At 38.7% G+C, this 26,584-nt stretch overlaps 1 protein-coding gene, 1 long non-coding RNA gene and 10 other non-coding genes across 14 annotated transcripts in view; 11 read left to right on the forward strand and 1 right to left on the reverse strand.

The window, feature by feature from the left end:
* The first annotated feature begins 47 nt into the window (after window positions 1-47).
* trnam-cau (transfer RNA methionine (anticodon CAU)) lies at window positions 48-119 on the forward strand. Its single transcript has one exon. It is a non-coding gene; the product is annotated as a tRNA-Met (tRNA).
* Window positions 120-210: 91 nt separating this feature from the next.
* Window positions 211-282, forward strand: trnam-cau (transfer RNA methionine (anticodon CAU)). The gene has a single exon. It is a non-coding gene; the product is annotated as a tRNA-Met (tRNA).
* A 256-nt stretch (window positions 283-538) lies between these two features.
* Window positions 539-610, forward strand: trnam-cau (transfer RNA methionine (anticodon CAU)). Its single transcript has one exon. It is a non-coding gene; the product is annotated as a tRNA-Met (tRNA).
* A 256-nt stretch (window positions 611-866) lies between these two features.
* On the forward strand, window positions 867-938 carry trnam-cau (transfer RNA methionine (anticodon CAU)). Its single transcript has one exon. It is a non-coding gene; the product is annotated as a tRNA-Met (tRNA).
* Window positions 939-1,029: 91 nt separating this feature from the next.
* On the forward strand, window positions 1,030-1,101 carry trnam-cau (transfer RNA methionine (anticodon CAU)). Its single transcript has one exon. It is a non-coding gene; the product is annotated as a tRNA-Met (tRNA).
* A 92-nt stretch (window positions 1,102-1,193) lies between these two features.
* On the forward strand, window positions 1,194-1,265 carry trnam-cau (transfer RNA methionine (anticodon CAU)). Its single transcript has one exon. It is a non-coding gene; the product is annotated as a tRNA-Met (tRNA).
* Window positions 1,266-1,356: 91 nt separating this feature from the next.
* Window positions 1,357-1,428, forward strand: trnam-cau (transfer RNA methionine (anticodon CAU)). The gene has a single exon. It is a non-coding gene; the product is annotated as a tRNA-Met (tRNA).
* Window positions 1,429-1,519: 91 nt separating this feature from the next.
* trnam-cau (transfer RNA methionine (anticodon CAU)) lies at window positions 1,520-1,591 on the forward strand. Its single transcript has one exon. It is a non-coding gene; the product is annotated as a tRNA-Met (tRNA).
* A 92-nt stretch (window positions 1,592-1,683) lies between these two features.
* trnam-cau (transfer RNA methionine (anticodon CAU)) lies at window positions 1,684-1,755 on the forward strand. The gene has a single exon. It is a non-coding gene; the product is annotated as a tRNA-Met (tRNA).
* A 91-nt stretch (window positions 1,756-1,846) lies between these two features.
* Window positions 1,847-1,918, forward strand: trnam-cau (transfer RNA methionine (anticodon CAU)). The gene has a single exon. It is a non-coding gene; the product is annotated as a tRNA-Met (tRNA).
* A 597-nt stretch (window positions 1,919-2,515) lies between these two features.
* The window catches only part of LOC144207347 (uncharacterized), a 166,136-nt gene continuing 142,067 nt past the window's right edge, over window positions 2,516-26,584 (forward strand). Inside the window, exons 1-3 of one of the 3 annotated variants that reach the window (XR_013328638.1) lie at window positions 2,516-2,660; window positions 2,854-3,000; window positions 3,487-3,637. This is a non-coding gene — a long non-coding RNA (uncharacterized LOC144207347). Of the gene's footprint in view, window positions 2,661-2,853; window positions 3,001-3,486; window positions 5,909-6,117; window positions 6,234-26,584 lie in introns of those variants that run through there. The other 2 variants (XR_013328640.1, XR_013328639.1) reach the window with 2 other exon arrangements.
* On the reverse strand, window positions 6,300-22,799 carry LOC144207724 (uncharacterized). The gene is made up of 18 exons (XM_077733364.1): window positions 22,271-22,799; window positions 18,699-18,748; window positions 16,841-16,923; window positions 15,639-15,801; window positions 14,675-14,801; window positions 13,109-13,249; window positions 12,958-13,017; window positions 12,263-12,421; window positions 11,678-11,750; window positions 11,382-11,598; window positions 10,719-11,154; window positions 9,223-10,363; window positions 8,536-8,675; window positions 8,220-8,370; window positions 8,041-8,159; window positions 7,880-7,973; window positions 7,779-7,815; window positions 6,300-7,644 (listed from the first exon to the last, which is right to left on the reverse strand). Exons 1-18 carry the CDS (start codon window positions 22,286-22,288, stop codon window positions 7,113-7,115), a joined length of 3,741 nt encoding a protein of 1,246 aa, XP_077589490.1. The 5' UTR covers window positions 22,289-22,799; the 3' UTR covers window positions 6,300-7,112.

Below are 26,584 nucleotides of genomic sequence, written 5' to 3' on the forward strand. Positions count from 1 at the left end.
AAATATGGTTGTAGTAGACAAAACATTGTAAACACATGTGTTGGAGCAGCAGAGTGGCGCAGCGGAAGCGTGCTGGGCCCATAACCCAGAGGTCGATGGATCAAAACCATCCTCTGCTACAGTGTTTCTATTTGTCCACCCTTTTCTGTTTCTACAGGGATGAAAATATGGTTGTAGTGGACAAAACATTGTAAACACTTGTGTTGGAGCAGCAGAGTGGCGCAGCGGAAGCGTGCTGGGCCCATAACCCAGAGGTCGATGGATCGAAACCATCCTCTGCTACAATGTTTCTATTTGTCCACCCTTTTGTGTGTCTACAGTGATGAAAATATGGTTCTAGTGGACAAAATATTGTAAATATTTGGTGCTTGAGCAGCAGAGTGGCGCAGCGGAAGCGTGCTGGGCCCATAACCCAGAGGTCGGTGGATCGAAACCATCCTCTGCTATAAGATTGTTTTTATCCACCCATTTTTTTGTGTCTACAGTGATGAAAATATGGTTCTAGTGGACAAAACATTGTAAACAATTGTGCCTGGGCAGCAGAGTGGCGCAGCGGAAGCGTGCTGGGCCCATAACCCAGAGGTCGATGGATCGAAACCATCCTCTGCTACAATGTTTCTATTTGTCCACCCTTTTGTGTGTCTACAGTGATGAAAATATGGTTCTAGTGGACAAAATATTGTAAATATTTGGTGCTTGAGCAGCAGAGTGGCGCAGCGGAAGCGTGCTGGGCCCATAACCCAGAGGTCGGTGGATCGAAACCATCCTCTGCTATAAGATTGTTTTTATCCACCCATTTTTTTGTGTCTACAGTGATGAAAATATGGTTCTAGTGGACAAAACATTGTAAACAATTGTGCCTGGGCAGCAGAGTGGCGCAGCGGAAGCGTGCTGGGCCCATAACCCAGAGGTCGATGGATCGAAACCATCCTCTGCTACAATGTTTCTATTTGTCCACCCTTTTGTGTGTCTTCAGGGATGAAAATATGGTTGTAGTGGACATAACATTGTAAACGTTGATGTCGGAGCAGCAGAGTGGCGCAGCGGAAGCGTGCTGGGCCCATAACCCAGAGGTCGATGGATCGAAACCATCCTCTGCTATAAGATTGTTTTTATCCACCCATTTTTTTTTGTCTACAGTGATGAAAATATGTTTCTAGTGGACAAAACATTGTAAACATTTGTGCCTGGGCAGCAGAGTGGCGCAGCGGAAGCGTGCTGGGCCCATAACCCAGAGGTCGATGGATCGAAACCATCCTCTGCTACAATGTTTCTATTTATCCACCCTTTTCTGTTTCTACAGGGATGAAAATATGGTTGTAGTGGACAAAACATTGTAAACACTTGCGTTAGAGCAGCAGAGTGGCGCAGCGGAAGCGTGCTGGGCCCATAACCCAGAGGTCGATGGATCGAAACCATCCTCTGCTACAATATTTCTATTTGTCCACCCTTTTGTGTGTCTTCAGGGATGAAAATATGGTTGTAGTGGACAAAACATTGTAAACATTGATGCCGGAGCAGCAGAGTGGCGCAGCGGAAGCGTGCTGGGCCCATAACCCAGAGGTCGATGGATCGAAACCATCCTCTGCTATAAGATTGTTTTTATCCACCCATTTTTTTGTGTCTACAGGGACGAAAATATGGTTGTAGTGGACAAAATATTGTAAACATAGATGCTTGAGCAGCAGAGTGGCGCAGCGGAAGCGTGCTGGGCCCATAACCCAGAGGTTGATGGATCGAAACCATCCTCTGCTACAATGTTTCTATTTGTCCACCCTTTTCTGTGTCTACAGGGATGAAAATATGGTTGTAGTGGACAAAACATTGTAAACATCAATATCTGAGCAGCAGAGTGGCGCAGCGGAAGCGTGCTGGGCCCATAACCCAGAGGTCGATGGATCAAAACCATCCTCTGCTATGATGTTTCTATTTGTCCACCCTTTTCTGTGTCTACAGGGATGAAAATATAGTTGTAGTGGACAAAACATCGTAAACATCAGTACCTGAGCAGCAGAATGGCGCAGCGGAAGCGTGCTGGGCCCATAACCCAGAGGTCGATGGATCGAAATCATCCTCTGCTAAAAGGATCTTTTTTGTCCACCCATTTATGTGTCTACAGGAATGAAAATATGGTTGCTGTCAAAAACACATTAAAACGCAATGACTGCATAGCAGAGTGGCGTAGTGGAAGTGTGTTTGGCCCATAACCCAGAGGTTGAGGGATCAAAATCATCCTCTGCTACAGTACTTCTATTTGTCCACCCTTTTATTTATATGTATACCGTAATGAAAACTGCTACTAACAGTCTGAATAACACAATTTGACCTATTCCCCGTGTTAATTCATCAAGCGTTGTCGCCGTTAAATAATGGCGACCAGCGAGTCGACCCAAAGCCACATAGCAAAGGGCTGACATGGGCCCGTAAGCGGACACATAAAAGATGGCCGTCAGTGACGTATTAATATAGATATATCCCAAGGGACTCAGACGAAATCGTATTGGAGCACAGCACCTGACGTCATCGACGTGCGACGGTGACCGTGTATTGGGTCTAAACGCAGCATTATTCATTTGAGCCCTGACTTTTAGAGCTAGAATTCGCATTTGGTCTATTGACGGTGTTGCCCATCCTAAAAAAAGACGAACGACGGACGAGTGGTATGTACTGAGCTATTTTGACACGAGATCTTATTGATTACACGTGGAAACGCCGATTTAAACTGCAGGCGAATTTCACAATGCATTATGGCGCTCCGTGAGAATCTACAAGCATCACCTAACTTGTTAGCCTGATGAAATGAGACCAACTTTGATTGTTCATTAATTCTCCGAACCAATTTGTTTCCACAAGGGCCGCGGAGGGTGCCTGAGCCTATCCCACCGGTGGCGGAGGAGACGGACGCTCAGATCGAAACAGCAGTACCTGGAGAAACCCAATGCAGTCCTAGGATGAACTCCAGACAGAGGGGCTGACCTGGATTCGAACCCTCCATGTATAGTAAAGATTTTTTTTTTAAATGACCATGTATAGTAAGGTTTTTTTTAAATGACCATGTATACTAGTAAGGCATCCCCCCCTTAAAACACGACCATGTATAGAGAATGTGTCAAAGTGGCGGCCCGGGGGCCAAATCTGGCCCGCCGCATCATTTTGTGTGGCCCGGGGAAGTAAATCATGAGTGCCGACTTTCTGTTTTAGGATCTAATTAAAGCAAAGAGTATATTAAATGTCCTGATTTTCCACTGTTTATATCAATCATTGTCATTTTTTATTCATTTTTTTCTGTTTTTAGTTCAGAAATCATTTTTTAAATCTAAAAATATATTAAAAAGCTAAAAATAAACATTGTTTTAGATCTATAAAAAACTGAATATCACAGGCTTTTAATTGCGGTCCGTGAGAATCTACCTAACTTGATAGCCTGATGAAATGAGACCAACTTTGATTGTTCATTCATTCTCTGAACCGCTTTGTCCCCACCAGGGTCGCGGAGGGTGCCTGAGCCTATCCCACCAGTGGTGGAGGAGACGGACAACCATTCATGCTCACATCTAGGTACCTGGAGATTACCCATGCAGTCCTGGGAAGAACTCCTCACAGATGGGCTTACCTGGATTTGAACCCTCCATGTATAGTAAGGCTTTCCCCCCTCAAATGACCATATAGTAAGGCTTTAAAAAAACGACATAGTAAGGCTTTTTAAAAAAAATGACCATGTATAGAAAATGTGTCAAAGTGGCGGCCCGTGGGCCAAATCTTGCCCACCGCATCATTTTGTGTGGCCCGAGAAAGTAAATCATGAGTGCCGATTTTCAGTTTTAGGACCAAATTAAGACGAAGAGTATATTAAATTTCCCGATTTCCCCCAATTTATATCAACCATTGGAATTTTTTAATCATTTTTTTTCAGTTTTTCGTTCAAAAATCATTTTTTAAAATCTAAAAATATATATAAAAAGCTAAAATAAACACATATGCAGGGCTTTTAATACATTTATAAAAAAGTATCTAAGTTTATCTAAAATGGTTTTGTAATGCTTTCCCCCCTAAAAAACAACATAGCTATATAATAAGGCTTTAATTTCTTTCAAAAAATGACATGGTATTGTAAGGCTTTCCCCCTCAAAAACGACATAGTATAGGAATAAAAACAAAAATGACATGGTATAGTAAGGCCTTATTTCTTTATTTCTTGTGTCTGGCGTGGCGTAGAGGTTAACTCCTAGTCTCTCGTCTGGGAGACGTGGGTTCAAGTCCCGGTTCGGACACTTTTTCACTTAGTTGTTTCTGTGGACTTCTTCTCAAGAAACTCAAATGATTACAAAGGAAAGTGTAGTCACTGGGTTGGCGCAGAGGTTAGATCACTGGACTCCCGTCTGGGAGACCTGGGTTCGATTCCCGCTGTCGCACTTTGGCTGATCACTACACCATGTGGTCTGGAAAATGGAACAAGAAGGGGGGAAAAAAAAAAACTTTTTAATTTATATTAAACACTTAGTCATACTTTTCAGCAAAAGGTTATATTCCGAACTGCCTTCGGCAGTTCGGAAGACACTTGAAGGACCTGTCTGTGCGAAAGGCGTTCTCGGGTCGGCCTTCGGCCGACCCTCGACCGCTTGCTTGGTCAGTGAACCGCCGACACCGGGAAGCGAACTCACGTTCTCTCCGTGCAAAGGCGAGTGTGCAACCCACTACACCAACTCGTGCCCCACTTATACATGGGTGTTGAAACGTTTTATCCAAGGAAATGGGTGTAAACACTTAGTCATTTTTTTGACTAAATGTTTCATCCACCACTGAATATTTATTTAGTTAGACACTTAAGCATTAATACTTATTCTTTTACCTGAACGATTGTGGGAAAATCTTTGCCTGCACCGGGATTTGAACCCAGGTCCTCAGATGTGGCAGACTGATGACTTAACCACTGGACCACCACCCTGTGAGGGAAAGCAATAGCACTTGTACGTTTTATCCAAGGAAATGGGTGTAAACACTTAGTCATTTTTTTGACTAAATGTTTCATCCACCACTGAATACTTATTTAGTTAGACACTCAAGCATTAATACTTATTCTTTTACCTGAACAATTGTGGGAAAATCTTTGCCTGCACTGGGATTTGAACCCAGGTCCTCGGATGTGGCAGACTGATGACTTAACCACTGGGCCACCACCCTGTGAGAGAAAGCAGTAGTACTTGTGCGTTTTATCCAAGGAAATGGGTTTAAACACTTAGTCATTTTTTTGACTAAATGTTTCATCCACCACTGAATACTTATTAAGTTAGACACTTAGGCATTAAAACTTATTCTTTAAACTGAATAACATTGGGAAAATCTTTGCCTGCACTGGGATTTGAACCCAAGTCCTCAGATGTGGTAGACTGATGACTTAACCACTGATCCACCACCTTGTGAGAGAAAGTAGTTGTACTTGTACTTTTGTCTTTTCCATTTACCTGAATAATATTGGGAAAATGTTTGCCTGCACTGGGATTTGAACCCAAGACCAAAGAGTTGGAAGTCTCATGACTTATCCACTGATCCACCACTTTACAAGATTTGGCAGTGGTATTTGTTGTATTGTCTCTTTTCACTCCCAGATGACACTTAGTTCTTTATGGTACCTTCAAGTGGGAAAAGTTAGGTAAGCAGAGCAAAGTAGGATTTCAACCAAGGTCCACAAAAGAAAGCAGGGGTATTTATTGTTCTGTCTGTTACAATTATTAGTACAAAAAAAGTAATTAAAAAAAAACAACATAGTATAGTAAGGCTTAAAAAAACAACATAGTATAGTAAGGTTTTTTTTCCCCTTAAAAATCGACATAATATAGCAAGGCTTACATACGACATAGGCTTAAAATATAACATAGTATAGTAAGACTTAAAAAACAACAGAGTATAGTTAGGCTTAAAAAACGACATAGTATAGTAGGGCTTAAAACGGCGGGGAGGGGTAACCAAGAGTATGTCTGCGGCATTCGAAGCAGCTTCCACTCGGTGGTAGGCGCATATTCACTGTGTGAAAAAAAGGGTTAGGGGTTAGAAAACATGTATTTTCTGCACAGCAACATGAAGATTTCTTTTAAACTTACTTTTTTTGTTTGTCTTCAGGTGTCCTCGCTCTCCACGCTTTGGGAAACCTCTTTGTTGGAAGACGGTCCATCCCACAAGACATCCATTTTTGCCTTTGTCACTAATCTGAAAAAATAAAAGTTGACAGCAAAGTATCTTTTGTTCTATAATGTGACTTTTTTTTTTAAAGTAAATGTGGCTATGAACACGCACTAGAGGAATTTCTTGTCAAACTCCGCAAAATATGACCGTGTTTATTAGATTTGCTGTATCATTTGCACATTGTACATTTGGTACTGATTAGATATCAAGCAAACTTCCAACATGATGCAGTAGAAAAAAAAATACTGAAGATTTAAGTCCTATAACATGCAAAGCATTATTTACGGAGTGAGAGAATGTGTCATTAAAATAAATTAAGAGGGAAAAAAACAACTTTCAACTTGACATGATCGAGTGAGCTTTTCCGTGGAAAAAAAACTAATAAAAGATTGCAAAAGTATTTGCATTACCACTAAACTTTTTTTAGAAGATAGATGAGCACTTGGTATAAATATTGGAATTACCAATTCATTATAATTGACACTGATGCATTCAAGTTCCTGTGGGAATTTTAACACTCTAAAAATGATGCCTTCCTTAGCTTGACAAAATATGTCAAATACTGTCTTTTTCTTTGGTCATTTGTCTGCTTTTATCATGTTTGTTCATAATAATAATTCATAATTATGTTCAAAATTTAATGCCTAATATGCATTACGTTTTCTCTTAACCAGGCACTTTTGTTTATAAACTAAAAGTGCACACGTGTGGATAAAATTGTTAAATCTATGAATCTATTTGGGAGATATTACCCTGCCATATCTGTACAACATATAGAAATAAAGAATTAGCGTGAGACATGCTAACAAACAAAAATTACATATGACGAATGTGCAAATAATCATAATCCGTCCCGACTCGTTAGAGAGTCAATTCATTAAATGTGAGCCAATAGGCTTTTTAAATGTTCACAATGGACAGCTGTGTACCGGTCACTGGACTATTTGAGGCATTTCGCTCCAAGCTTTGGCCTTCTTTTTGGCCAAGGCCATCCATGGCGGTTCATCCTGGGACGAAGGCGGGAGAGCACGCGTGGACGTGGCCGGGGTGCCGGAGAGCGCCACGACCCTTGGTGTGGGCGTCGGGGGGTTAATCCTCGTGGAGGAAGGAGGTGAGCTGAGGATCCTGCTTTGGGTCTGGGGTTTGGACTCCACAGGGGGTTTGGACGGAGTGGAAATGTTGCAGGTTAAAGATGGTTTTATGGCCACGGGGACCGGAGTAGGAAGGGATCGATGGGAGTGGGTGGATTTGGAGGTGGTCAATGGAGGCGCTGGTTTGGGGGGGATAGATTTAGGAAGCTGAAGTGGTGGCACTGGCGTGACAGGAGATATGGGATTCCTGGTTTCGTTTTCGGGACTTGATGAAGGCTTTTCTGGGAAATTCACTAGAGGAAAGAGATGTATTATAAGGATATCTGAAGGAAATGCATGTGATGGCCTGAATTTAAATATTGAAGACATTTGCCTCAAAAAGTACAGTAATTCCTCAATTATTGCAAAATAGATGCAAAATGAATAAATATAAGTTAAACTAAATGCATTTTTAATTTTAAAAAGAAAGCTCATGAATAAATACACTTTTGTGTGATGTAATACTACTGGCAAGCACCAGAGAGGCATACACAAAATATTCCATCTAATGACGTGGTGGAGAAAAAGTTGAAACTAATACTGTTAAATTCAGTTGTTTTTAATAATACCTTTTCCAAGAAACTCAGGTGTTTTGGTAGAGAGTTCGTTTTTTGCCGTTGAGCTGACACAAGAAGTCAGTGAAGACTTCCCATCTTGCGCCTCCTGAATAAATGCAATCAAAAGTTTAAGCAAAAGTCTTTTCAGTTTGCAAATTAAATCACTGACATACCTTCCAAACAGCAATTTCTTCCAGTGAATTTTCTTTGTAGACCTTCTGCTTCTGCCTGGCCATGGAAATCCAACTCGGAGCTTGAGGTTCCGCAAAAACACCACGAGAGGGCGCAGGTTCTAAATGTGCAAATAACAGTTTATTGAGCAAACTGACAATATCAATGTGTTTGTAGGCACCTAAAACACGTTTGGATTTCACTCCGGCGTCTACGTGGACATCCGGTTTCTTGGGAAGTGCCGGTTTTGCACTGACGGCTTGACTTGCAGAGGGTTTGAAACCGGGTGTGTCAACTTTGCAACTAGGCAACACTGCAGGCTCAATGGAGGTCTAAAATGAGGGCACAACAAATGCAGTAATTAGTACAAAGTAACCTGACTTTAACCTTTGACTAGACGGCAGTCAATCCAATCCCGTCTGTTGCCATTGATTATAAGATTAGACACGTTAGATTCCCAGAAAATCCCAGGCACACTTAGAAATAAAAGAATTAACCTTGACAAAGATTACAACTAGTAAATAGGTTTGCACCTCTGTGTTTTCCTCTTCTGAACTGAAGCGCTGCAAAATGGTCGTCTTCCTCAACCGAACTCCGAACGGAGTGGCGGAGTTTCCATCCGTGGGGACGGGGCTCTCTGCAGATAAAAACATAGAACGCCCCCAAAAATCATCAAAATGTAAATCAGAATGCCCCCAAAAATCATCAAAATGTAAATCAGAATGCCCCAAAAATCAATAAAAAAAGTGACCTCAAAGTGCCCCAAAAATCAATCAAAAAGTGACCTCAAAGTGCCCCAAAAATCAACAAAATGTAACCCGGAACGCCCCCCCAAAAAATCAACAAACTAACCTGGAATGCCCCAAAAATCAATTAAAAAGTGACCTGAAAGTGCCCCAAAAATCAACAAAATGTAACCCAGAATGCCCCCAAAAATAAATAAATAATAATAATAAAATGAACAAAATGCAACCCAGAATGACCCCCAAAAATAAATAATAATAATAAAATCAACACAATGTCACCAGGATAACGCCCAAAAATCATCAAAATGTAAACCAGAATGCCCCAAAAATCAATTAAAAAAGTGACCTGAAAGTGCCCAAAAAAAAAATCAACAAAATGTAACCCAGAATGTCCATCAGAGAAAAGCATTCCCACATGAGTTACAGGCATTTACTCACCTTCTTCGCTTGAGACAGTTGAGGTTGGAGCTTTGAGCGATTCTTGGACCACCACAGCCTTGGGAGCAGTGCCTTTAACCACTGTTGTTTTCTCAAACTTCTCCATCTTGGCATCCGACTGTGGCTCCTTCTTGGTGGTCTCCTCCACATTCTCATCTACAGGTTCAACGTCTAGGGTCTCATCCGATGACACCTCTTTAGCTTCCTCGTCAGATAACGACCTCTGCCATTCGGGGGTGATAGCAAAGCGAACTTTACGCTCACTGGGACCCTCCAGGGAATGTTGAACTATTTCCTTCTCAGTTGAAGTATCCAAAACATCTTCCCTAACATCAATCGGATCGCAAATATCGGGTGTTTTCTCTTCTACTTCTGGCATAATTTGGCTGCTTTCTTCATCCGAATGTTGCTCTGAAGAGGACATCTTGTTATTTTCAGCCATTGGGGGAAGCTGGAAGGAAAGCGTGCCTGAATCGGAGGTTGGAGAGGCAAGATCCACGTGGACAACGGTGGTCCAAGTGTTGGATTCGGGAGGAGGGGTTAATTCTCTGGGTGGGGTATTCTCACTTGGGGTTTCCTGGTCATTGGTGGCCTCTATGGGAGTCGTTATTAGATCTTCAATAAGTGGAGAAGAAGAAGAAGAAAGTACAAGTGATATCGGCTCATCTTTCATCTCTAGTAATTCTTCCTGCAGCACATTTTCCTCCTTGTGGTTTACTTCTTCCTCTGGTTCTGAATAAACCTCTGTGTCCTTCAAGTCTTCATCCTCTCTTGTTTTAGTATCATCGTCATAGTAAGACATTAGCCTTTCATTTTGGCTCTGACATGACTCGTGGTGCGTGTCAACATCTTGTGAGCATGGTGTGTTTTCCGTGGCTTCAAAAAGTGCAGATTCCATTTCTTCCCGCATGGAGGAAACACTGCATATTTCGTGGCTTGACTCAGCAGGAAGGATTTCCCACTCCTCGTCTGTCTCGTCTTCCGATATGGCCTCGTGATGATTCTCTTCCTCCACTTTGTCATCAGTCGCCTCACTTTCTTGCTCTTTCAACTGGTTTGATCCAGTTTGGTGGCTGTCATGTCCTTCTTCAGGTTTGACTTCTTGAGGTGAAGTTATTGGCGAAATGTCCTCCAGCGGCATCTTAAAGTGAAAACAAAAAAGTTATTTTTTTCGGACATGCTGGGACATATTTTTAACTGTTAACATTAATACATTAGAAAAATAGTATTTATATTTTCTCCTTGCTAACTCTAGCGGAAAAAAATGAAACCAGAAAATATGTATATATATTTCAAGAGTGAAATAAAAATGGCAGAAAAAAAAAATCAGCAAAAAAAAAAACGCGATTAAAAGAACCTCAAAAAGAGGATTCAAACATTTTTCTGGGAAACAGATTGAATGCTTAAAGCCGTCAATGGCATCCATTGATTTAAAAAAAAATCAGCATCACAAAAGTTTAGGTGACAACTCTAGTTATCTTTAAAATAATACATACGCCAGGTTGATTGAATCTTTCCACCACAAGTTCCTCTTCTTCCACATCTTCATCATCATCCTCCTCACTTTCCTCCAATTCATCAACAAGTAGAAAAGAACTGCTTAAATTGGCATTCTCCTCCCCATCGTCCTCACTGGGCTGATCCATTACAAGTGAATGGCAGGGATCAACTCCATTAAAAACATCCTCATCTTCATTTTCTTTGTTCTCCTCCTTCAACTGTTCCTTTATCTCCAGGACGACATCTTCAGAGTCCACACATGGAGTGCAAGAAGTCTTCAGGGAACTTAGTACCTCCTGAAGGAAGGAGCTGTCGCCTCCCAAATCTCCAACAAGTACATCATCTCCCAAATCTTCCATGTTGTCTTCACTTCTATTCAAAAGTGAATCATCTGGGAAATCTTTTATATCAGCAGTAGGTTCTGGTGAGATTCTGAAAACAGAAAAGCAGAAGTTTATTTTTAATTTTTTAACCCAATATTACAGTGGTACCTCGAGATACGAGCAGCCTTTTGCGTCCCCTGAATGCTCGTATATCAAAATTTGCCTCCTATCTCAAGATAAATACTAGCCCGAAACTTTACTCGTATCTCAAATTGCTCATATGTCAAGATACTACTACTGAAATAAAAATTCCATTAGGAAAAGATATCAAATCACCTGGGAGAGTCCAGATAGGAGCTTCTGCTGCTCAGTTGGGGAGAAGCTGAAGGCTGAGTTTCAGTAACGCCAAGCTCTAATTGACAGGAAGCATCTTGAGTGATTGACATATCCTGCTCTTTGTCCAACTCAGCTTTTTCTTCCACTTCCTCCAACAAGGGCTTTATCTCCTGGCATTCTTCCTTCAACAGTTGTGTCCCCTCATCCACACTTGTATCTGGATAAACAGGGAGGAAAATAACAATAAAAACACTGAAGGAAGATGTCAGTGAGTAGGGAAGTGGAAAAAGTCTTACCGCTTATCTTCTCTTCCTCTGGTTGGTCTGGTGCATCCATCCCATTTTGTTCCTCTGACTTCAAATCAAGCCTCTGCATGAACCAGACACAAAGAGAGTAAACATTTGGCTATAAATATAAGGCACACTTAAGTCTTAATTTTTCTCCAAACTAGACAAAGCGCCTTATAATCCAGTGCGCTTTATTTATGGAAAAAATATTAAAATGTGTCATTCATTGAGGGTGCGCCTTATAATGCAGTGCGCCTTATAGTCGTGAAAATACGGTAGTTCTCCCATTGGTTCTAACCCATTCCCAACACTGTGCTGCAACAATGTGTTATGAGGCCCATAACCAGAGATTATTTGTGTTTGTAATCATTTGATTTGTATTCTAGTTCTCATCTCATCTCAATTTCTGAACCACTTTATCCTCATTAGGGTCATTGAGGGAGCTAGAGCCTATCCCAGCTGTCTCACGGCCAAAGTTGGACCAACCTGGATTTGAACCTAGGACCCCAAAGCTGTTAGGCCGATGCGCTAACCACTCGCACCACTGTATTATAGTTATTTATGGGAAAAAAATCAAAACATTTGTCTTCTTACATTGGCAGGCTTCCTCTTGTTGTAAGCCTTGTGTCTTAGACCCAGCTTGTGTTTGGCAGCAGAGTTATCCAGACAGCCAAAGGGGCTCGCAGGTTGACTGAAATCCCCCGGAACCGTCACAAGGGGGCTCACCGCTCGGCTGGAGGCAGCACAAGACAGCTGGGGGGGAGGAAGGAGAAAACAGCAAAAGGTTTCACTTATAAATTCAGGCATCCATCTCATCCAAAGCTCATACTACTCATGCGTGTCACGTCTGAGCTGGACTAGGTCAACAACCCCTCCCACATTACCATCATTGTAAGAGAAGTTATTCCTAAAAGTAATGGGACTAAATGACGCATGTTCAACTGTGATTCATTTTAGAAAAACATGTGGAAGATCTCAAAAATTGTTGGCTAAATAGCAACAGTAAACACAATGTCATCTGCCATTGTTAGTTGGACCAGATTAGTTCCAGATAGTTTAGCTCAGATAACACTTGAGTCATTGACAACTTCCCACTATGAAATGATGGTGGGCTAGTGGTGAAAAGTTTAATTGTTATACATAAATGATGAAGCTTGCAGATAGGAAACCAAAAAGGAAATAAAGCACGACTGTGTGTCTGTGAGTATGTCCAGCTGTATAAATATTCCTGTTCTTTTGTCACTAAGCAATAATACTTTTACAGGTTTTAATACTTTTTGTTAACATACCCGATCATCATCACTGTCAACTCCCTCCAGGCTTATAGAACTGCTCCTCTGAGCTTGATTCTGAAAGTTACAGGTAGAAAGAATCTAAGTTAAGCATCTGTGGATTTATATGGTGATTAGATAGGGGGCCATGTGGCTGTGTGCACGTTACCTTGGCGACATGAGACGAATTATACTCGGGTGGACTGCAGGGCAGACCGTCATCCTCCGACATGGTTCCGGCATCTTCTGACCTCTTCACACACATCAATGATGGAGGAGAACCTAGTCTGATGGCCTGCTTTAGCTGGAGCTGGGAATACATACAAGCCATATTTGAAAAACTTTAAGTCTATTTGCAAAAAAAAAAACATAACCGTATTTTCCGGACTATAATTCACACATTCGTACATACACTCATGAAGTTCTATAAAACAAGGGTTACCAATTTTTTGGTCTTTGCGAGCCTCTATCCAGTCTATTTTCCATATCTCCCTTCTACAACACGCTAGAATCAAATGATCAACTCTTCAACAATATCTCCACAAAGCTAATAACAATCATGGTTGTTTAATTCAGGTGTGTTGGAGAGACTTAAAATAGGGCACAAAAGTAGTTTTTTTTCCCAGTAGTTTTGTATAAAGTATGTGAAAACAGTGCTGGAATAAAAGTACAAATATCTCACCAGAAGATAAATATTGGATTCAATATAGTTTTCATTCAAACCAAACAATTGTGATCAGTTGATGGCAGTCAGGTGTTACTTATTTTAGAAGGCATCTCATTGGTTGGAACAAAGACCAAGATTAGCTCCACCCCTTTGCATAATCAGTAAATGAAAAGGTATTTTTTATTTTCTAAATTAAATTATAACTTTATTCATCCAGTATTTGGGAAATTTCACATTTTTTTCTGAAATAAAATCCTGCCTTTGTGGATTAGTTTGGACACAACAGCTGAAAATATGATTAAAACACAAGGGAAAGCTCATACAGTCCCAACAAGGGGGGGTTGAGTGTTTATTTTGGCAGTATGGTGTGTTTCTTTTTGCCAGTAAGTATCACAGAAACTAAAAGTGGCATGCTTTCTATTTGCTGCACGTTAACACTGGTTTAGTTGGTCAGTAACTCATTTACTAGGGTATACAAACATTCAGTTTCTTAATACATTTTAAAGGGAATACTGATTAAAATCAGGTGGGTTTTCTATGCTTTTTTTTAGTAACTCATTAATAATATACTTAATATACATCAATTTAAACTTCCCCCTAAACCATGAGGTGGGATGGAGGGCAAACATTCCCAAACAAAGCACTCTGTGGGTGGCAAGACGTGCCATTTTTTTTTACAATGTGCAGCTTGCTTGTTACATAATATATTTACACTGTTTGGATCTTTGTGTATGAAAATAAAAAGCAAGTTCAGTTTTAAGGTTAGAGTGAAAAATTCTAAAAAAATCGAAAATTTGGAAATAGTGAACTAATAACGTCCCATAATTATATTGAATATCATTATTTTCTGTAAAACACAATCTTACAGACAGGGTCAACTTATATGATTAAAAATTAAGACTTTTAAGTGAGCCTTATAGTCGTGAAAATACGGTACTTTTGATGGAAAACTATGAATAAGAGACTTCTTAGTGATGGAATTTGAGCTAAGTATTTGTTTAAGGCATCAATAAACATATTTAATAACCACTGTGTTAAAAACAACAACAATTGAAGCCATGTTTATACCTGAAGAGATTTGACTTTCCCATGAATGCTGTCCTGAGAAGCCCCAAGAGCCTCGTTAGCCTCTGACGAATCCGAGACAAAGACAGAGTCGTGTGACAAGGCCTTGCTACCCAGGCTGATCTTTGACCTATGGGAAAACAGGAAGTTGGGAAAGAAAAACAAAGTTTTACTACACTAAGCAAGCATTATTTTTTCTTTGACATTCCAGTTCTGTTTCAAAAGTGGGAATATAAACTTCCAGTAAAAATGAGTAGGAGTCATAACAGGATATGACACTTATTTTATTATTACTATTTTAAAAAAATGGGATATTAGGACTGTTCCAGGGAAGAGATACTTGCTCCACTAGCCAAGACAAAAACAGGAAAAAGCTGTTCTCTTATTTGGTGTGACTTATAAGTATCAGGAGATGAACTGTTTAAATGAGTTTGGCCCTACAAAAACAATAAATAGGAAAATAACACTTGATTTGACAATGTGTTGGCAACCTTTGCATGTTCTTTTGAAATAAAAGTACCCATAGATGTAGATAATCTCTTTATCAAAGAGAATCAATCTAAAAAACATTTAATTTAGTGTTATTATAATAGCAGATTAGAATCTGCCCTTAAAAATATTGGTGCACTTAATTAAAAAATATTATCTCTTTAATTATTATTATTTTTTTTAAGAACACTGAAACTCTGCTGGCCTAAAAAATTACTGATATGATGATATATATAATGATATCTAACTGAATCATAGACTGATATTAATTACATTATGTACATGAATATCGATTAAATAATTCTCATTTGCTTTCCCCTGCTTGTGCTCCTTCCAGATTATATTTTCATATTTAAGCATCTATATTGTTGTTTGACTTAAATATATGTCCTTATACATATATCAATTTCACTAACTTTGGGGAAAAACTATGAGGTTTATAGATATAGTACAATTTATCATATATGCAAGATCTTACCCTTTGTCCTTCTCCGAGCGACTGAGCGTATTATTTTGCGACGTTTTACTGATATTGTCACTTGATTGACTGCCTTTGAGTTCTGCACGATCTCCGGTGTTCTCCTTCTTCTTCTTCCTGGCAAAGAAGTTTTTAAACGTCTGGAACTTGGACTTCTTCTTTCCTGAGAGCACACGAGAGGGTCAATCAAATTTACATGGTGGTAATCTAATATGGCAATTAAACACTCAGCATCTTTATACACTACTAACATATGAAATACACTTCCCACAATTAGCCTGATGGTTTAATAGCCTAGGTAGAAGGCACAGGAGGAAAAAATAAATAAAAACACACACGTGCTCCTGCATTTAAGCACATAAACACCACACATGCGCTTGTAAAGGTTTTCCTAAATGATTCCAGCTCCATTAGCACAGCAGTGGAAAAACTTGACAACTCTTTAAAAGTCATTAAACAGCTGCAAAGTGCTTTCCGTCGGAAGCATAAGTGGAAAGTAATGAGATTGATTTTATGACAAAATGGCTACTTCAGGATAGTGCAAAGTAATAATTTATTAAAAATGAAACATTATCTTGTATTTCATCAATGATTATTATGTGTACTATAAAATAAACTAATAGTCTAACTCCAAACTGGTTTGTTTACTCAATACAAACATTGGCAATAGCCAATAAAAAAAGAAATTAAATCATAGCACACAAAGTAGAGTATAAAGAAAACCAAAGCAGATAAACAACCAAAAATATTTAGAGCGATGTAATAAAAGCCTAGAGTGTGAGTCACTTAAATTCCAGGAGAAACTTTAATAAACTGATAAGACTAAGATTAACCTTTCACAAAGTAATGGAACATTCATAGAGAGAGAAAGAAAGGAGCAGATCCCTAACATGGACCCATTAATTTTTAACTTTGTCCACCAAATGAGTCAGAAGTTGTAGTTGTAGAATACTACAAGGTCAGGGGGTGCTCAATACATATATCGAGAGTTGTTTATCTGTGAGACAATGTTATGTTCTTGGGCATGTGAGATAGTCTTAGCATTCTCTTTTTCATTTCCTGCTAACCGCAGTAGAAAGCCCATCGAAATATCTACAGAAAATAGGCTGTGAAAACAATATCCTTTCCAAGATACTGGCAAAATGTATGTACACAATCATAAAAAGTAAGGCGTATTAAAATAGGTGGTCAAGCCAATGTACCTGAGCACTCTTCAGAGACCTCAGCAGGTTCCTGGTTGGCCATCACTTCTGGAGGTCCTGATGCCGTGGAGACGGGGTCACTGCTGTGAGAGATAGATTGACAGAAATGAGTAGGATAGACCTTAATATCATGGCAGATTGGTACTTTTAAGAGATAAATGAACATATTATTGCCTAAATTGTATGACATATTTTACTTTGCAGGGGCTACTACATAAATACTTCACTTCCAAGCAATGGGACTCACTTGAAATGTGGTTCTTGACAAAACTATTTTCGGATATAACAAAGACGTTTTATTTTGATCATGTTCTAAGACCCTCAAATAAAACTGCACAATCAAATTCAAATCATCTTACAAAGGCATCTGTCAGAGCTATATTTACCATCGCCTACTGATGATGCCCATTTTGCTCCTCCATAAATGAAGAAATGTCAGTGAAATGTACCTGCAGTTTCTTCAAAGGCAATTGTTTGGTTTCAAACAGGATTTTGAAAAACGTGGCTCTAAAAACTGGAAAAAAATACTATATCTTCTTGGAAAAGACAACTGCGACCTCTCAGTAACAAGAGTACTTGGAAAAAAGGCCTTAGTGTAATATGTAAAGCATTTTAAAAGGATTCTATTGTATTTATATAATGCAGAAAATAATAATTCTGATTATCTGCCTTCCTCTTGAAAAACAGTCAAGAATGCAGCATGCTGGCAAGCTTGCTTAATTGCAAAGTCGGGAGTCATTTTATTTCAGTGATAAAATAGAATGGCTTCTTTCATGAGAGGTTTAATCACTGAGAGGGAAAAACAACAAAAATGCTATTTTGGCTATGTCTTTAGGTTCTGCATTTTTAAATGCGTGTGTGTGTGTGTGCCACTTTGCTAGTTCTTTCAACTCTTATCTTAGTCCTTTAAGCTCTTGTATTTTCGGGATATCTTGGAACTGATCACATAAATTTGCAATTTAAGTGGTAAGTTTAAACCACGGGGTAGGCCAGCAGGAGAAACGGAGGGATAAACATGACAAAGTTGATTTGTAGGACAAGACAAAATGACTACAGATGCCTCCCAGACAATTTTTTTTGATCAGCACCATCAAATAATTTCATCTTTCCTCCTCCATCTGGCATCCCTTGGGCCAGGCCCAAGGTTTTGATGGCGATTCCATCTAACCCGCGGTGGCTAACCCTGCTCTATTTTAAAATGAGACATATGAAGTCGCATTTGGAAAAAACGCCTGCGGCAATCAATGATGCGAGACGTCCAATCCATTTGATGCGGGAGGGATGGCGGTGAATGAACGGACAGTGAAGGTGGCATTCATCCACATTGTTGTGTTGCAACGTTCAAAACGAATCATGAGGATGCCTTGCCATCTGTGCCTCGGTGATGTGAAGAACAAAAAGCAGCAGTGCAATGTGATACTTCACATTTGTTGTTTTGTGCCAAGAGTTAGTTATACTGAGATGTTGGCACAAACAGCAACATTCTAAGAAAAGAAAGTCAATTCATTATCAAAAGTCCCATCTGGTCGGATTGTTTATTGCTTCAATAAACTCTGAAAAACAGGAAACATCCATATAAGGCTAAAATAAAGTTGAACTTACTTAGTATACAGGGGAGAACAGGGTTTGTTGTCACATTTGCTAGAACTTTACGATCATTGAGTGGCGTTGAAATGATCAGAATAGGCCAATTTTGACATCATCCTTACTGTGTACAGTAATCCCTCGAGTATCACGGATTTACTACATTGCATTTTTCTTCTTCTCTTGAGATAGAGGATAAAAAAAAATCCTAATACTGCCTATCCTAGAAAAATTACAAGGAAGCATCAGGGAGTTGGGGGTCTAAATGACTGACCTTCGACCACTTCCAAAGTTCGCTCCCCACGGCGACATCCTCCGCTTCATCTATGAGAAAGACGGGGAATGACGAGGAAAAACGATGGAAGAGAAAATAGCGGTGACGAAGAAGTCATTAATGGAAAGCCGAGGGAGTGACAGAAAGGGAGCGTATGAGAAAAGAGTCAGGAGGAAAAAAAGGGAAGAGAGGGTCACAGATGGGGTTGTGAGAAAGAACAACAAGAAGAGAAAAGCAGTTAGATAAACTGATGCTCCAAACGAGAAGGAAAACAGTCGTACAGTAAACAGAATGTGCCTCGAAAATTCAAATCACGGCTGTGGTTTACATGAAATAAAGTGGAAAAGGCTTTCGTCAACCTACTTTCACGTGGGCCGGACCATTTTAGATAAAATATTTAGATTTTTTTTTAACATAAATGGATTAAAAGACTGGATTAAAAGCCCTGAATATTCAGTTTTTTATAGATGTAAAACAATGTTTATTTTAACTTTTTTAAAATATATTTTTAGATTTTACAAAATGATTTTTGAACTATAAAAAACTAAAAAAACGTCAAATACCACATTCAGCCTTAATTCAGGCATACCACGCTCCGACAATTCTTATTTTTCCAAGATGAGTCTAATATCTTGGGGCCAATTAAAAAAGAAATTCCTCTAAAAACACTAAAGTGCCAACACGATATTATTAAAGTAGAATAGAAGGGCTCTTGTTTACCAATGTGCAAAAGTATGTGTGTGTGCCACAAATCTTACATAACAATGGATTAACACATAAATGCCTGGCTTTCTTAAGCATATAAAATAACATCAGTTTCACATTGGAACTTTAGTAAAAAGTTTTGTCACAAATTAGAGGGACGGGGGAGACAAAAATATGCTAAGGGTAAGGTTGGGTAACCATTAAAATTACAGTAGGAGACAAGGATATGTGTAAATAAACAGCTACAAACAGTTGTAGCTTGTTCTTACGGTCCCATAGCCTAAATGATGTAACACAAATCCAGTCTAATTCGGTGTAATTCCTCAATGAAACTAGTGTCACCAGACAAGTGTATAGATGTATATTACATTTCCAGATTTCCTCTCTTTTAAATCAATAATTGTAATTTTTTTAAATCATTTTTTTCTGGTTTTAGTTCAAAAATCATTTTGTAAAATTGGAAAATAAATTTAAAAAAAAAAGCTAAAATAAACATTGTTTTAGATACATAAAAAAATTGAATATTCAGGGATTTTAATCCAGCTCTTTTAATCCATTTATAAATTTAAAAAAATCTGTCTAACACCCTTGGTTTAAGGTGTCGAAAGATCTGCTTCTGATCTTTTCTTCAAGCTGTATCGGACACAAACTAAATTATAGCTATGCAATGCAGAACAAGATGAAAAACAGAGCAGAGGAAGTGCAGATGGATTGAGTTTGCTAATGTGATGTTGGTGAGTCGATGATGGACCGCAGGCCTTCAATTTACAGAGGGAGGGGCAAATGCCAAAAGGGAATCAAGTAGTAACTGAGCCAATCCTAGCAGGATAAATGTCACTTGACACCAGCTCATTTCAGAGACATCAACAAAGATGGCATGATTCCAGCATTATTTGAGACATTAACAAGACTAATCGTTTTCTATGTGCTCCTAAAAGATCAGTGTAATCATATTTTTGATTGGCTGATTTGTTTAAATATAATCCAACAGTCACAAGGCAGCCTGGCCACGAGTGAAGCCTTTTAAATAAAAAAAAAGGCCTGAAACAAAGTGAACTAGTCAAGGCCTAAGTAGCTGTAGGGAAATCACTCAATTGGAGATTTAAAGAATTTGTCAGAGAGGATATCCTGAACTGTGTTCTACTGCGCAATGGAATAACAACATCAATTTTTACAATGTCATTATCGCAGTTCTTCGGACAACCAAAAAAACAACAAAAAAACCTTTGTTACTCTACTTTTATGAGTTTGACCAGAAGTCTTATCTGTATGAAATGTGTAAACAATACATATCTAAGTACTGTTTAATATCCAAGTACTGTTTAATATCCAAGTACTGTTTAATATCCAAGTACTGTATAATATCCAAGTGCTGTTTAATATCCAAGTACTGTTTAATATCCAAGTACTGTTTAATATCTAAGTACTATTTAATATCCAAGTACTGTTTAATATCCAAGTACTGTTTAAAATGCAAGTACTGTTGAAATCAGCTCTCAAAATTATATTCATGAGAGAGAGAGTCTAATATCTAAATATCTACTGTTTTCAACAGTACTTAGATATTAAACAATACTTAGGTATTAAGACCGGCGACCAAAAGACCGGGGACCAAAATACCAGCGACCAAAAGTCAGAGCACCATGTGTTTGGGGGGGTATTCTCATCAGGCACCTAACCCATCTATTGCACTCCCCCATCACACATATTTCCCTGCTTGAAATGCAAGTGTGTTCATGGCAACGGACCCTACAAGGACTCCAGACAGAGCTTGACCAAACATTGTCATTAGTCACTCGGCACAGTTTACGCTACACATTCACTTCGTAAATCTGCATCACAATTCATGCCACATAACCTAAGGCTACTTCTGTTCCACTGAAATTTGCCCTAAAATAGTTTACAAAAGCAAACCCAGTTTTCATGTCAAGAAACAGAGCGAAAAAAAAAAACTTTGAAATGGCAAGCTGTCCACACCACATTGAGTCCAAAAATGATACCTAAATAGCTCAAAGCAGTCATTATAGCAAACCTCTGTCCTACAATCACACTGCCAAGCCAAGTTAAAATTCTATATTTACACTGTATAACCAATTCAAAGCACAAACAGTAAATCATCGAGGAACTTCATCATGATCCAAAGCAAGCCATCAACTGAACAATAGAATTAATGCCGAGTCATATGCATTATCCAAATATTCCTGCAAAACAACCACCAACAAACGCAATCCCCTTTCTCGGGCGGAGTGACCAGTCTTTTACTCACAGTGAAAAAACACACACAATGAGTCATTTAGCTGAGTGTCAATATTTTTTCTACAATTTACTACAAGTCATCAACTGTCTCAATAAGCAGACTGAATAAAGCTTCATGAGCCAGCATTCTGCAACAAAAGACAAATTCAACTTATTTGGGTAACAAATGTGCCATACAAGTTATAAACCCAGCGCATTTTAATGAATAAATTAAATAAATTTTACTATAGAAGATTGCAAACCCATTATTAACTGTAATCATTTAACCAGTGTGGAAGAAAATGAACTAGCAGCAATATATTAGATTAGATTAAATAACTAATTTCATTCCGTATTTGGGAAATTTCATTGTCACAGTAGCAAGAAAATGAGAATACAGACACAGTAAAATACATCATAGACATAAATAAATAGGTTAAGGTTTAGTTAATGAATAAATAAATAAGTGCTGTTGAAATATATACATGTATATAAATATACATACATACACATAGATGTACATGTATACATATGGTTAGTCATAACATTCAGCCATTTATATTCATATCATTAATATTCAACCATAATGAAAACACATCTTATTCAACAAATGTAGACTGACAAAAACTTACTGTTTCCTCTTGAAGCATCCATACATTCCTGCCTTGCTGTAGATATCTCGTTAAAGGTCAAATAAATCTTCCTTTGGTTTATCCAACAGCAGAATATAACTTTTTAATCTCTCTTTGGAACTTCATCAAACAAACAAACAAAAAACAGTCTTAAAACTAAAGTTGCCTTTTCTGTATGAGATGATCGCTCTCATTCCAGTCAAACCATCCTCTTAAGGTTCCTCCTACTTCTGGAACTTTAGTCAAATTTCATATAGAATCCCTTTAAACCAAATATTTGGGGTCAGGAAAGCAGGCTAACTTAACTTCTCCAGTATGCACAATATCCAAGAAGTAGGAATTCTTTTGAAGTGAGTCAGAATTTTGTGACTTTTTCCTTTTTTCCTTAAGTTATTTGCAAGCGATCCTCCAGTGCAGAGTTGAACTAAAAGGGAAACAATGGACTGACTACATGACTAAGTGACTGCCTGCATGCCTTGTTCCTCTCGTCCCAGTCACCATGGATGGTAATGCTGCAGTGGGAGGAGGGCGAGACTGCCCAATAAACTACTCCCTTCTGTCTTCTTAACTTGTGTATATTAAAAAGTCCAACAGTCATATACTTGTTTCCAAAAAAAAACTGCTCCATTTGCAGTAGGTCTAACTGCCTTCAGTTTTGTCTACACTAAGCATCACTAGCTATTAAAGTTCTCTAAAGTATTTAAACTAAAAGTTCTATCCAGATGTTTTCATTGCAAAAGTGTATATATATATATACACATTCTTACTCTTATTTTGATATGAGAAGTTCACTTTTATGCTTAAAAATGAATAAATTGAAGACTAATTTTGCATTTTTTAAAGTCACAGAATGGAACAGTAGGATTGCGGAGCCATATGCGGCTGTTGAGCCATGATTTCCCGGTCTCTCATAATTCATATTAATTATTAATAATCTAATTTATTCTATTTCACTATTTCACTTGTTACATGACATGATATGGTTTATATATAAATAAATCCACATAAATATACACATTTTGTAACTTTGATTTTGACTTTGAGGCTCTATGACAGAATAATTTTGCTCATAAATCAAATGTTGCATTACAAATTGATGACTAAATGTCTGTAATAGCTCTTCATTTCCTTTTGTAACAACTGCCTGCGTCACCACGAACCAAAAGGGAACAAAATAGGAATGAAATGGAGATATGTTGTGGTCATCCCTGTTTCATTTAACACTGACAATAAGATGCTTGATCGGCCTCATGTTACTTATTTAATCTGTCCAAGCAGGGTGCCAAAAGACTGCAAACTGACCGTTGCCGCTGATCACAGTAAGTAGGGAGCTTACAGTAAATACCGACAGCAAGTACAGCTCCACAGGCTTATCGGTGTGGTCGCTGTGATTCTGAGCTGGCTGGCCAGTTGCGAGATTCTCCCACGTTAGGTCCTCTCGGGTACATTAACCTCCTTCAAGGGAGGGAGCTAATTTTAGCAAGTTTATTGGAATGATTCGAGTATGACTTCAACAAGGCGGGTTTCTACGTGGTAGGTCAACATCTCCATGTCGTTGAAGGATTAACGACTAGTGTGCTTTCAAAAAGGAAAGAAGATTGGGGAATAAAGCGGTGTCAACCCACAACACATCTCAACTTGGGCCAGTGACAAAAATGTAGTGCTGGATGTGAAAAAAAAGTACTGAAATTTGGTACTACGTTTGTGTCAATTAAAGATGAGGTTGTGGAAAATTTCCCAAATTTAACCATTCATTTTCTGAGCTACTTATCTGTGGCTCCAGTTTCTTAACTAGGTCTACAATGTCTTCTGTGTCTTGTCAATAAGGTTCTAATCTAATCTAAGGGTAACGAGGGGTGCTGGAGCCTAGTCCAGGTGACTCAAACTCATACATAGGGGCAAATTAGTGTTCAACCAGCCGACCAAGCATGTTTTTGGAATGTGGATTAAAACCATTTCATCTTCAATGTGAGAATTATGTTTGTTTCAATACATTTGGTAGACATTTTGCACATACTGATTTGTCAATGCCTTGGATGATGCCTTCTCTTGCTTTAATAGACTCCAGATGGGATGTAATACCAGACCAGAAGGGCACCAAGTCAAACAAAAGAACTTTGCCAGGACTAATAACATACTGAGCAAAGACATAAATCTGCGATGAAAACGGCACATTTTTTCCCTTCTTTGAAAGCATTCAAATGAATGTAATGAGATGTAAACCACATTCAAGCCTGGCTTTGGTTACTTAGAAGTAGGAAAGTAGGTCACACCAAGTTGGTGCTTGGTTGCCAGACGATAGACGGAGGAATATTGTACAGGTTTAAGACTTCAGAGAAAGTGCATCAAAGTCATTTGGTGGTCTCATTAGTTTTATCTTCAAACCTGGCAGTAATATTTGCTAAAAATATACCTGAAAAAAGTTCATTACAGAATGCCACTGCAAAAAGGTACTCGGACGCTTGGTCGCCGGACGTTTGGTCGCCAGACGTTTGGTCGCCAGACGTTTGATAGCATGACAGAGTTTACTGTTGAAACCAGCTCTCAAAATGATATTCATGAGAGAAAGAGTTCAATATCTAAATATCTACTGCTGAAACTACCTCTCAAAATTATATTCACCCAGGCGACCAAAAGTCCAGGCGACCAAACGTCCGGTCACGTGTTCAAATAGAGGTTTTACGGTAACTGGGAGATATTGACAGTATTTCCATTAGGATAATCAATGGTATATTTTCTACATCACTATACCCTCAGTCAATGCCATTAACTCTCCTGACAGGACAAATAAAGTGATTTTCTGCTATCTTTGGCTGGTGCATTACGTGCAATTACGTAAAATATAGCATGATAACCCTGAGAATACCCTCACAAACTTTCAAAATACAACTCGTGAATGTCTTCAATGTGTAAATGTTTACTTTACCAGCACGTGTGAGTATACATATTTATCAAATATGTGACTTTCTGTTTATATAGCCAAGAGGAATGTCGTCCAAGTCAGTTTGAAAGGGGGAAAAAAAGTTATTGGTATTTCCTGAATGAGCCTGGAGGACACCCACTTTTTCTAGTTGCCATTTTTTTTTCTTCACAGGGAAAGCCTTGCTGTCAAAACATTTGGCCTCCTTCACCTCAACTTCAGTGTGGTTCCTGAATTTAGAAACCAGCAGTAAAACATTACCAAAAATATGGAATTCCCCTTTGCTTCTATGTGTTTATTGAAGTGTTAGCAAATATTGTTGACATAAAATAAAGCATGTGTCAAAGTGGCGGCCCGGGGGCCAAATCTGGCCCGCCACATCATTTTGTGTGGCCCGGGAAAGTAAATCATGTGCCGACTTTCTGTTTTAGGATCAAATTAAAATTAAGAGTATAGATGTATATTAAATTTTCTTATTTTCCCCCTTTTAAATCATTGTCATTTTTAATCCATTTTTTCTGTGTTTTTAGTTCAAAAATCATTTTGTAAAATCTAAAAATATATTTTTACTGTAGCCTAGATATATGAAGGCATTACTGAACTGGAAATAATCCACCAAAAAAAAAATCAACAAGAAGTGACCCGTAAATGCCCCCAAAATAAATAGAAAGTCCCACAAAATCAATGGGAAGCGACCTGTAAATGTTCAATCAAATCAAATCAACAGGAAAATTACCAACCAGCAGAGCAAAGCCAGGCTATTGAATCGATTATTTCCCATCAATCTGATATTTTGATCAATTTGTTGAAATACGTAATGTTTTAACTTCCGAGTTGGTTTATGCCAGAATCAGAGAAAAAAAAATGGAGCCCGGAGGAGTTGTATCGTTACTAATTAGTTCATCTTTGGATCACAAACTAAAGTCGCTGATCCTACAACAACAGCACATATGACCCAAAAAATCTATACCATTATGAGCAAAGTACTGTCACCTACCTTCCAAAAACAAAAACTCACAGACTTTCTGCAAATGATTACACACATCTACCAAAACCTGTAACTACATGCAAATTCAGAACACTTACCATGTAAGCATGTCTTGGCCTGGTATCCCTACTCACCACAAATAAGTACATTCCTTGCCTTAACCAAAGGGCTTTTTTTTGGAATTCCACAATGAAAGATTCCCTTTTGACATCATCTCCATTTTTTTTTTTTTTACATTTTTGACATTTTGTGGTTTCTCTCGAGCCAACCCCCCAGCCCTAGATCTCTTTCTGTATCTTCAAGTGCAAAAGGAGGAGGAGGAGGAGCAGTTCTCTGGCGCCCTGAATTCCACCTCACATCTGGAAGCCATCTTCTCTCGCTTTGCCAAACATTCACTGATTTTCAA

Source organism: Stigmatopora nigra, chromosome 14 (genome assembly GCF_051989575.1).
Source record: "Stigmatopora nigra isolate UIUO_SnigA chromosome 14, RoL_Snig_1.1, whole genome shotgun sequence".
Lineage (NCBI taxonomy): Eukaryota > Metazoa > Chordata > Actinopteri > Syngnathiformes > Syngnathidae > Stigmatopora > Stigmatopora nigra.